General features: G+C 38.7%; 1 protein-coding gene across 22 annotated transcripts in view; it reads right to left on the bottom strand.

The window, feature by feature from the left end:
• GPHN (gephyrin) overlaps positions 1–12,714 on the bottom strand; it is a 272,370-nt gene that overhangs the window by 89,975 nt on the left and 169,681 nt on the right. For 16 of the 22 annotated variants that reach the window (XR_011725992.1, XM_071744382.1, XM_071744385.1 and 13 more), the window contains 3 exons: positions 9,829–10,101; positions 8,457–8,564; positions 1,251–1,385 (listed from right to left, as the gene is read on the bottom strand). Coding sequence is in view for 21 of the 22 variants with exons in the window: in XM_071744382.1 (XP_071600483.1) it covers positions 1,251–1,385; positions 8,457–8,564; positions 9,829–10,101 (516 nt within the window). In the remaining variant the exon portion in view is untranslated. The remainder of the gene's footprint in view (positions 1–1,250; positions 1,386–8,456; positions 8,565–9,828; positions 10,102–12,714) is intronic. The other 6 variants (XM_071744381.1, XM_071744370.1, XM_071744376.1 and 3 more) reach the window with 1 other exon arrangement.

Genomic DNA, 12,714 nt, shown 5'->3' with positions numbered 1-12,714 from the left:
GTCTCTTTTCTAAGCCTGTTACTGGTCTCCTTTGGTTTTTTTTGGACACTTTTGTTTTGACAACAATCACAAAACTCAGTGCAGTTTTTCTGTTTTCTTTCCTCTTCTGCTCTGGGTGCTCAATTGTAATAAGCTCTGAGTTATTTTTAAGCCATCAAATAAGTGGCAATTTTTAAGGAAAAAAATGAAGGAGCCAGTTGTAGACAGAATTCACTGAACATCCTAAGAAAAGTAGACTATATAATGAAGTTTAAGTATGCTGTCCATCAAAATAATTTTGATGTTATTAAAGTGAAGGTGAGTACTGCATAAAACAATCCCATAGCCTAAACCAAAGCATTTCTGTGGTTGCTTCCATTAAATCTTGTTTGCAGACAGAAAAGAATGAGACAGCAGAAGAACTAACAGATGCTGGCAATCACTTTAGTAAGCAGAATAATCTTCAAGGATCATGAATTAGATAAGGATCAATGTTATTTTTCCACCTGCTACAGGTCTACTGGTATGACTGTATCTGGTGCCAAAAAAAGATCTTATGAATATGAATGCACAAAGTGAATTCAGGCAGCTTTCTTCAGCTGAAAGGAATCTTGCTGAAAGTAAGCAGCACAGGCCTTGCCACTGGTCATTTAGTTACTGATGTATGGTATTTATAGTTTGAAAAAAAGAGAACATAAGAGAGTTCACCTCAATGATTAAATAGTATCATATAATCAATAAGAACTGAGTAATAATCCCACAAGGTTGGCATTAAAACTTTCTTTCTATTCAATTTAGTCTGGTTTTTGTTTCCAAATGTCAGGCAGCAAATATCAATGTTTAAGCAAAACCAGTTGGTCTGAGAGTGTCTTAAACTGAACAATAATAAAGTGGGGCAGAGAACTGCCCCACCCCAGGCTAGAAATTTGCACATACATTTTGTTGACAAATCTACTTGCTTAACGTTGTTACTCAGTGGCAGGATTATGTTCCTGGGGATATTAAAGACATTAAAGGTGTTAACATTTTCATAGTCATGATTGAAACTGCAAGTAATAACATGAAACCTCAGGAATCATAACATGTTGATGGACCCACAAATTGAATTGTGCAACAATACACATGGAATAAACTACACTGTCTTGCATTTATCTATTACTTAGAATAATAAAACCCATGCATGCAAACCAACCTTGTTCAGAAGAGGCAATACACTGATCTGATGGACTTTATGTCTGAGCACAGAGCTTGCAAGGCATAAATGTACTTACTTTTGGTGTTGGGCAGGATGCAGTGGAGAGACGAGAGGTGGCCTGGGCACGAGGAGATTCTGAAGGAGTAGTACTGAGGGAGGCTGTATCACGTGGGAGCACCTGAACACCACGAGAGATGATGGAATCTGGAATCTTAAAAAGAAGAGAGATGGAATTAATAGTAAAAATACACTGTAGTTAAAACTTACTCAAAATGACACATAAAAAGCACAGGAATACCATTCTCCGCAGTTTGCATACCTCCTTATACACAGTGCTGGCTGAAGAGTTAAAAAACCAACTTCAATCTTTTTTTTCTCACATAATGTATTAGAGGGCCAGCTAGGTAAGCATATTCTCTCTGCTGAACATGACTGGCAAATGTTACATACATAACAAACATAACATAATGCATGAGAAGGCCTAGTTTAAAATTTTTTTGCCTCTCAGAAACCTCTCTTCTCCCACCTTCACCTGAGATGGATGGACCTCAGAGGGGGACTAGGAGAGAGAGATCTCTCCCACTGTAATAGAAGATGAGGTTTGTGATCACCTGAGGAACCTGAACATACCTAAGACCTGATGAGATGTATCCCAGAGTCCTGAGGGAATTGGCCTATGTCATTGCTCAGCTACTTTCCATGATTTTTAAAAAATCGTGGCAGTCAGCTGAAGTCCCTGGAGAGTGGACAAAGGGAAACATTGCATCCACTTTTAACAAGGGTAGAATAGGAGGACCTTGGGAACCATCAGGGCCAACAGTGCACACTTGCAGCCCAGAAGGCCAATTGCATCCTGGGGTGCACTAAAAGAAGCGTGGCCAGCAGATCAAGAGTGGAATCACCACTTTAGTCTGCCCTGGTAAGGCCTCATCTGGATTACTGCGTGCAGCTCTGGGGCCCTCAGTAGAGGAAGGACATGGACCTGATGGAGCAAGTCCAGAGGAGGGCCACAAAAATGATCAGGAAGCTGGAACACCTCTCCTATGAAGACAGGCTGAAGGAGCTGGGGTTGTTCAGCCTGGAGAAGGCTGCAAGGAGACCTAATCACAACATTCCAGTATCTGAAGGGGCCAACAGGAAGGACGGAGAGGGACTGTTTGCAAGGGCCTGGAGTGATAGGATGTGGGGCAGTGGTTTTAAATTAGAGAAGAGTAGACTTAGATTGGATGTAAGAAAAAATTCTTTACTGTGAGGGTAGTGGAAAAATGGAACAGGTTGCTCAGGGAAGTAGTTGAGGCCTCATCCCTGGAAATATTCAAGGAGAGGCTTGATGAGGCTCTAAGCAACCTGATCTAGTTGAGGATGTTCCCCTGCTTACTTCAGGGAGGTTGGACCAGATGACCTTTAGAAGTTTCTTCCAAGTCAAATTATCCTATGATTCTATGATTTTCTGTCAGGAGTTTTTTGTAAATTGAAAAGCTTCTCTGAAGGCTAAAGTAACTTATGCTGCCATTTCCACTATGAATTATGAAGTCAGCAGAGTTTGTCTTCACTATGGACAATTATGCTGGGAATCGTTTCCTCTCCAGAGACAGTGCCTAACTGGCCTCTGCTTGCAAATGGCATCATAGAAGTATACTAAAAAGAGGTAGAAGAGGGATGATGACATTCTGATCATGAAAACAGTTTGTAGTTCGAAGCAGTATTTCCCTTCCATCATTTTCTGTCCTCAAACCCCATCTTAAGTATGTTAAACACACAAAAAAAGCTTGACAACTGGCATGTAACTTTTATACTGGCATAGCTCCAACACTACCTACAACTTATAACGCTTCCTTTTAATTTCCATGATTAAGGACCAGAAAGATTACATTTTTATAAAGGCATAAAACAAAAGACATAAAAGAAAGAATATTTTTAGGTCTTCAAGTGAGGTACCCTTACTCTCCTATGATAAAAAAAAGCTTCACACATCTTCATACAATGGTGTATGGGTCCATTCTCTCTTTTATATACTCCAAGATCCCACAGTACAACTATAATATTGCTTTTGTCAATGATACCATGATCCCCTTCTGTCTGGGTTTTCTCTGGTTACTCTAGATAGTGGCCTAGTTTATAGAAAGCTAGCAAGCACATATTACATACTGTCTCAACCCTTTCAAGCAAGTGTCTGTTTTGGTTGTTTGTTGTTTTTTGGTTTTTGCTATCTACCATATCTACCAGTCATTGCCTCTAAAATTTTATCCAGTGTCACCTTTTTTCAGAACAAAAAACTCTTTTCATCAAAGTGACTGAAACAATTCAATTGAACCACATGTGAAGTACTAATTTTTGCCTATGAGAAAATGATAATTTAAGTAAAATTTCAGCCAGGACATTAATCAGAAAAGGAGGCTGAAAATAAAGGGAGATGATGATTACAGGCATTTCATTTAAATGAGAATAATTCCCTGATCACTACCTTTACAGAAAATACAAGTGCCATAAACCAGAACATATACAAACCTACCTAGGACTCCAAAGTTTCAGCTTACTGGCTTTCACAGACACAAAAATATCACTAAGGGAATTAACTTAGTGAAGAGTTACAAACCGCTCTCATTAAGTTTATTTCCGTAATATGACATCAGTGTTTTGTATTGCTAAAACTAGCATTAATATTCTCTTTAAATCACTACAAGCTGTGGATTTCAGAGAAGAAACTAATATGTAGACATATTACACATGCACTACATGGTTTTTAAATATTTCCAGGGACAGGAATCCCACCACCACCCTGGGCAGTCTGTTCCAACACCTCACTAAAAAGTGAGAAAAGTAAAGAAAGTTTCTCTCAGTAAAGAAATTTTTCCTCAGATCTAGTCTAAACCCACGCTGGTGCAACTCCAGGCCATTTCCTCAAGTCCTATCCTTGTTCACTTGAGAGCAGCGACCAGCACTCACCTCCCTGCAGCCTCCTGTCAGGCAGCTGTAGAGAGCAGTAAGGTCTGCCCTCAGCCTCCTTTTCTCCAGATTAAACATTCCCAATTCCCTCAGCCTCTCCTCACAAGACTTGCTCTCCAGACCCCTCACCAGCTTGGTTGTTCTTCTCTGAACTACTCCAGCACCTCAATGTCCTTATTGCAGTGAGGGGCCCAGAACTGAACACAGTACTCAAGATGCAGCCTCACCAGTGCTGAGCACAGGGACATGATCCCTTCCCTTCTCCTGATGGCCACACTGTTCCTCACACAGGCCAGGATGCCTTTGGCCTCCTTGGCCACCTGGGCACACTGCTGGCTCATCTTCAGATGGCTGCTGACCCACACCCCCAGGTCCTTTTCTGCCTGGCAGCTTTCCAGCCACTCCTCTCCAACACTGTAGCCTTGTACAGGGTTGTTGTGACAGAAGTGCAGGACCTGGACTTGGCCTTATTAAACCTCATTTTATTGACCTTTGCCTACTTGTCCGGCCTGTCCAGGTCCCTTTGCAGAGCCTTCCTGCCCTTGAGCAGATCAACACTCTCACACAACTCAGTGTTGTCTGCAGACTTAGCTGAGGAAGCCCTTAATCCCCTTATCTAGATAATTAATGAAGATAATGAACAGTACTAGCCCCAGAAACAGCCCTGGGGAACATCACTGGTACCAGCTGCCAACGGGATTTATTCCATTAACTACAACTCTCTGGGCCCGGCCATGTAGGCAGTTTTTAACCCAACAAAGAGTACACATCTGTGCCATGGGCACAGACTTCTCTAGGAGAATGCTGTGGGAGATGGTGTCAAAGGCTTCACTGAAGTCCACACAGACACCGTACACAGCCTTTGCCTTGTCCAATAAGCGGGTCACCTGGTCATAGAATGAGGCCAGGTTGGTCAAGCAGGACCTGCCTTCCCTGAACCCATGATGGCCAGGCCTGATCCCTTGACTGTCCTGCACTTGCCATGTGAGCACACTCTTTTTGCGGGCACTGAGGTCAGTCACTGAGGCACTGTCAGGCGGGCACTGACAGGCCTGTAGCTCCCTGGATGTTCCTCCTGGTCCCTCTTTTAGATGGTTGTTATGTTGGCAAGCCTCCAGTCATCTGGGGCCTTCCTTGTTAAGCAAGACTGGTGACAGATGATGGAGAGAGGCTTGGTGAGCTCCTTTGCCAGCTCCCTCAATACTCTTGGGTGGATCTCATCTGGCCCCATAGACGTGTGGGTGTCCAGGTGCCGTAGCAGGTCACTAACTGCTTCCTCCTGGATTGTGGGGAGGTTATGCTGATCTCCATCCTTATCTTCAAGAGCAGGGGGCTGGATACCCTGGGAGTGGCTGGTCTGACTAATGAAGACTGAGGCAAAGAAGGCACTAAGTATCTCAGCCTTTTCTTCATCCTTAGTTGTAATGTTTCCCCCTGCATCCAAAAAAGGATGGAGATTCTCCCTATCTCTCTTTTTATTGTTAATGTATTTATAAAACCATTTTTGTTGTTCCTTGTGACAGTGACCACACTGAGCTCCAGCTGGGCTTTTGCTTTCCTAATTTTTTTCTCTGCATGATCCTATCTAGATCCCTGAGGTCATCGTGAGATGTCTGCCCCTTCTTCCAAAGGAGGTAAACTCCCTTTTTTTTCCTGAGCCCCAGCAAAAGCTCCCTGTTCAGCCCAGCTGATTGTCTTCCCTGCCATTTTGTCTTATGGCACATGGGGACAGCCCACTCCTGTGCTTTTAAGATTTTCTTCTTGAAGAGTATCCAGCCTTCCTGAACCCCTTTGTCCTTTAGGACTGTCTCCCAAGGCACTATCTCAACCAATACCCTGAACAAGCCAAAGTTTGCCCTCTGGAAGTCCATGGTTGAGGTTTCACTAAACCCCCTCTTTACTTTCCCAAGGACTGAGAACTTCATCATTTCATGGTCACTATATCAAGATGGCCTCTGATCACCACATCTCCCACCAGTCCTTCCCTGTTGGTGAACAGCAGATTTAGCAAGGCACCTCCTCTGGGATGCTCACTTACCAGCTGTGACAGGAAGTTATCTTCCATACACTTTAGGAACCTCCTAGCCTGTCTCCTCTCTGCTACATTTTATTTCCTGCAGATATGTGGTAGAGACCAATACAAGATCAAGCAGTTGCAGAATTCTTCATCTGCCTCCTCAGTCTGGTTGGGTGTTCTTTAAGACACCCAACAGGATTATCTTCTTTATTTGCCTTACCCCTCATCCTTACCCATGACCACTTATCATCACTATCATCATCAATCTCTATACAACCAAAACACTCCCTAACATATAGAGCCAAATGTTATGTGATAAGGGGAATGTCATATTTTTTCTCACCTATATTTAATATTTTTTTCTTTTAAAATTAAATTTAGGCAATCTAAGTCTCTTAATTAAGGCAACTTCTTGTGAACCCTGTTAAATATACTGATGCACCCACATGAAATTTCTGCATTTCCTGGAGCCTAGAAATCTGCAGTATAGAAGTGTACGAATACTAATGCATTTTTTGATAGGTTTTTGTTTGTTTGTTTTCAAAAGTCACACTCTTGAGTATTTATGATGCCTCCATGCCTCCTGTTAAAATTTCTCAACTGATTTTCCAGTTTCAAATGAATTTAATTGAGGTAGAGGTCTCAAAACTCAAAATGGGATACAATTAAACTCCGTTCAATGTACAGTTTCTACAGTCAGAGTGGAAAATCTGTTGTAACAGACTGACTGAGAAACAAATGAATGAGAAATGAATGAAGTGACAGAGAAAGATATCCAGCAAATCCATCCATCACTGCATCTACTGCAATTTTTATCTGATACAACCATTTCCATAAGTATTTTTGAATCTCTTTAAATAGAACTAAGTGTTGACAAGAGGGGGAAAAAGGAAAAGATACGAGCTCTTTTAGTCTCTTTTGCCTTTGGAACAAAGATTGACAGTGCTGGAGAGGTACTAAGAACACAAGCTCTAGATGGTAATTACTCTGACCATTAAGAGCAAAAATGCCATAAAAACACAAAGCTTACAAACCCCCCCAACTTTCTGAAAAAAACAGCCACTTCAGATCTGAGTTTTAAGATCTGATTTGGATTAGAGAATGCATAAAATAATAGCACAACAGTAATTTGCCAAAGGGCACAGAAGCCTGGATGACAGCTAAACTGTGTGCTTCAGAGAGGCTGAATTCACTGCTTTGCTGATACTAAAGAACATGCAAATTCTAGTTTAGTAACTTCAACTCAGAAAAATGAAATTGCTGCAATAAATGTGTTTCTATGTATGCCTGTACTCATATACAGCTTTATCATCAGGTGTGTGAATTTTAAGCCTGCGCATTTCTTCAGTGACTTTTCAAGAGAAAGGGTCATTGTGCTTTACATACACCACACTATTTGCCTAAGGGAAGAATAAAATGCAGCCTTTGGTCAGCTAACTTAGTGATGTATTTTACCAAGAACTTACACCCCATTCGCTGGCTGACACAGAATGAACAGGTCAGACAGCACAACACTCTCTAGGCCAACTGCCTTCCTTTATTTTCTCTAACCTAAAGTTATGACTACAGTCAATTACATTTCATTCCTGATGATACTGTAGTCATTATTCTATCTTGATTCAAGCCTAGACTTGATTACCATCCTGAGAGATAAAAATAAAGTACAGCATTTTGTTACAGCCGGAGTTAAAACCTCTGGGTTATAATAAACCAAGTTTTTTCAACCACTAATTGAAATAGTTGCTTACTGTTAACTAAAATCCAGTAATGTACAATAAGTTTACTGTATCCTGACTTCTTAAGTCTGTTCTTTTGTCTTTGAAAAACTAGACTTCAAAACAAAATACAGAAATAGGGGAGAAACTGTAAGCAATGAAAGCAAACTATGAGCAGCCAGTGCAAATGCTGCATTATGTTGACAAATGCTTGAGAGAAAAAAAGCAAAGCAAGGCAAATGAAGGGGGAAATGCTACCAAAATTTCATAGCTCTATAGCAGTAATTTTAGGTGATTTAAAACCAATATTAAGTTACTGAGCATATTAGATGATAAAGCTGATGACTAACAGAAACACAGGCTTTACAGCAGTGCTTATCTCAGAAACCAAATGATTCAAAGTGACAATGCACATGAACTTTACCTTCTTTAGCCCTGTATCTTAGCCAGAATATTTTCTGTATCATGTTCTCCAAAAGATAGCACTGATGTGTCTTTGTTAGAAGAAAATAAGTAACACTGTCTGTTGACACAGTAGACTAGTAAGCAGGCAGTGTATTTTTAGCTGCTGTTAGTGCAAAAGCCTCTTGGAAGTGTCTCTTACCAGATCTCCTGCACTGCCTGCAGCGTGATGGCAATAACTGATGAGACCAGGGATGGGCTGTTCACCTTTTGCCATGATAACAGCTGAACTGGTGTAGGATGGATGCTTCTAATGCACAACACATAACAGCTATGAATACAGTGACAGGAAAACATGAAATTATACAAGCAAATGACTGATAGGGAATGGGGTGAAAACAAGTGTGACATTAAAATGCCAAGCTCATATGAAACAGCCAGTTTAGATCTCAGGTATTTTCTGCCTTTAAAAACTGCACATACTATTTATTTTTGCCTCTATCAAAATAAATGAATCAATTAAAATTTTCTTTAATAAAAACTGAAACTTGCAAGTGATAATTACCTTAATTCATGCCTGTAAAGATATATGTAATCAGGATTTTCTGTACATGAGGAGATGATCTCCAGCTGCAGCTGTCTTAGAAATGTCAAGATGTCTCAGACCTGAATTCACATTTCTAGAATTAGAATTCTGTTGCTTTGGTTTAGAAACTGTTTAATATAATTTTGAGTTACGTAGACTTTCAATTCCCACAACAGGAATTACGAATACAATTTCTGAAGTAAATATAGAACAAAGCAGTTTGGAAAAAATCTTTCCAAACACACAGGAAACACATACATTGTCTTTCCATTTGAAAAACAAAGACATAAAGCTTAGGTAAATATTTATATATTGCTTCAAATAATATGATATTTCTTTGGAAAACATTAAAAAATGGAACTGATAGAATTTACAAGTATTATCTAATATTTTCTTTTATAATCTCCATTTTGATCATGTTGATCTATGATTACTAGTTAAAGCAAGGCTATAAAGACAGTGTGATGACACTGAGTTTTGTGGCAGAATTTCACATCTCTTATGTGACATGCACACTGGAATACAGTAAGTAGTCTGGATAGCTTACAACTTAAGATGCTACCTATCTCTCATACTTTTTCTTTGTTTTCAGAAATGAGCTATTATCTTTTCAATACAGATACTAGGGCTTAGAAATTTTTGCTGCAATTCCTTAATATACCACCTACTGGACTTTGCATGTTCAGACATATGAGCACTTGGAATTTAAAAAAAACCACTAAAATTAGTCTGTCACATCAGAATGGTACCATAAAGATTCATGTTATCATTAAGATAATAATTTATATATCTCCCACTGAAATTTGAGATCACTTACCAAAACAGGATTCCTGTATGTTTATGAAGCTGTATTTCTACAAAATGTACCAAAATATTTCTGTTTGATCACACAGACATCACTGTATAGTCTTAACATGCAAGTAAATACTGGTGGAAAGTACCTGAGATAGAAACTACAGGGTCTTTTAGGGAAACAAGTCAGACTCACCTTAGCTGCAATGGCTGCTGCTGTTATATGTGAAGAAGAACTATCCTCTGTTGAGGCAACTCCACTATCCTTCTTCTCTTCCTCCTCTTCCTCACACTGTACTCCTTTGTCTTCTGTCTGCTTGTGAGGGCTGGTGGTTGGAGGAGGAGAGAGAGGAGGTGGTGGTGAAGGTAGATCTTCAAGCTCATCGTGCACCTCCTTTACTTTTACAATGGCATCTCGCAAAAGATCAATGGCGTGAGGTAGGGCTGGCAGTATGAACTGAAAGCATTCCTATGCACAACAGAAAAGAAATGACTTTGAGGAGTTACCTGCAGAAGTAGGGACTTTTCAGATTTACTCTTAAAAGATATTCAGAATTTAAATGTATCTTTTCACCTGATGATAAATAAAACTGTAAATGCCCAACGCAACTGCTCACAGAAGGTAAAAATACTAACCCAGAACCAGAATTGGGGACTACAGTATGTATTTTTGGCACTTTTTTTCATGTAAATATAGTTGTTGAGCAACAGGAATACTGGAATTAAGCTAATATTGGATTAAAACTTCAGGAAACAAGAGTTAAATTTTCATTAACATATAGTACCAAAACCAGTTCACAGCAGTTGGCAGAACGCTACAAAAATGTAGAGTAAAAACATTAACTTTATCCCTGCAGGGATATTAGCTTTAAATAATTCCTATTATATTCCTTCACAGTTGAAGAACAATTCATAAGGGTTTCCATAATTACACTTCTATATAATTATATACTTTTTTAATAATGGATTTATCCTATATCCTGTAAGAATGACAAAACACACTGATGTCATTATAATTTCATGCAACTCAGAAAAAAATTCTTAATAAATAATTACTTTTCCAACCTCTCCTTTGCTCTTTGATTTTAAAACCAATTAAAAAGTTTATTTTATATGGCTGGAGAAAGCAAAAAAGCAGATGCTGTGTAACTCGTTCCATAATGAGCAGACACAAGTACAGCTACCTCTGCTGCTAAAATATGCCAGTCATTCATCAAAACAAAGAGGAACCTCAGGACATCCTGCAGGGCAGCCTCCTCCTCAGATGTGGGTCAGAATGGAATTCCAGACAGGCTGCTTAATGCTTTTCAGTAAAGTCTTGAAAAAAAATCCAAGAACAGAGACCCCCACAACCTTTCTTGATAATCTGTTCTAATGCTTAATTGGAATGCCTCAAAGTGACTTGTTTCTTTTCTTTTCTTTTTATTCAGCTGGAAGCTACCTTACTCAGTTTATCACTGTTGTCTCCCACCCTCCAACCAAGGCATCTCAGTCAAGAGTTCTCTTCATGTCATTTGAGCAGATTGTGTATTAAATTATTGGAAAATGATTGCAAGGCCACAAGAATGAATTGGCCATGGCAGTACAGTTAGGGACATAAAAGCTGACAGAGAAAGCTGACATTATTCTTTTTGTTGCATTTCATTTCGGTTTTGTTTCAAGCATAAGCAAGATTTTTAAAAAGGTATTCCAACACATTAGAGTATCTAGAAAAGAAATAATACTAAACATTTTGTAAATGGATACTTTAACAAATGTTTTCACTAAATAAAAATGGCTGTAAACAAAATAGAGCAAACCATCAGAAATTACTAGAGATTAGATAATCAACTTTTCATGTCAAAAATACTACTCATAAACACTGTATTTCCTCAAAGATACTAATTAAGAACCCACCTTTCACTTCCTCCTTTAAGAGTAATGAAAAGTCAGACTACTTCGTAGATTTATAAATTCTTTAAAATTTCAGTTTTGCACCGTGGACAAAACTGGATGAGCATAAGATGCTGTACATAATGTAAATGTATTAAAATATATTTGTAAACATAACAAAGAATTATAACTTTTCATGTAACTGCAAACCTCAGTGCTATTGTGGCTCCGAAGTATTGTTTTAAACATGGTTTAAAATACTGAGGCATACAACTACCACTGCTTCAGTAAAAAAAAGCACACCTCAAATAAGTGGTAAACACAGACAATGATCTGTGAGCTGACCAATAACCATGAAAAGGTACATGAATTATTATCTCATTAGGGAAGCATGTCCCCCCCCTCCTTCCACTGAAATAAAGCCTTATTGGCTTGACCACTTATGCACAGGTTCCCACTTTCTAAAAGCTCATACTATTTATGAAACTCATTGTTTTAGGCAATTGGTAGTACAGCTATGGAAACTGCCATAGACCAAATGACTTCAATCAGCATCTGGTAATTTCATACTTTTCACATTAAATACCTTTGTAAGGCTAAACTAAAAGAAAACAGACAAGAAGAACACAACAATGGAAATACTATAACAGATCTTGATTCAGTGGTACATGCCACACAAACATTCTCTGGAGAAAAAACATTGGCATGCATTGCATCCATTCTTGAGATGAAGCATTTATACTGCTGCCATTTTCTATTAATATTTTAATATTTATTAATGAACTATGTATACTGCTGCAATTTCATAGTATTATATAAGCTTCTTATATGATTGCATGATGAAAAGGAAATTAGGCAAGTCATAACAGAGAGAGATGAGAGAAATTACTGGTAACAACCCATCCTAACTGGTTCTTGAAATCCAGCCTGTTATGGAACGATTTTCTCTACTATTAAATGTAAAAATCTGTTATGAAATCTGATACTTTAAAGATGTTTCATATTAACATAAATTGTGAAAGAACAGAGTATCATCATGACAGAAACAAATAAATCATCAGCTTTTATAAAGCTTGCTTGTACAATGAAATCATATGACTTTTTTCTTTTCCAGCAGATTTATCTTTTTTATTTCTTATTTTATATGCAACTATTGTTAGATATTTATTATCACTTTTTTTCATTTCTTTTCTTCATCATGCTCCTATGA

The sequence above is a fragment of the Heliangelus exortis genome, chromosome 5 (genome assembly GCF_036169615.1).
Source record: "Heliangelus exortis chromosome 5, bHelExo1.hap1, whole genome shotgun sequence".
Lineage (NCBI taxonomy): Eukaryota > Metazoa > Chordata > Aves > Apodiformes > Trochilidae > Heliangelus > Heliangelus exortis.
The sequence above is the reverse complement of the archived record's forward strand: the minus strand, read 5'-3'. Positions and strand labels throughout refer to the sequence as shown.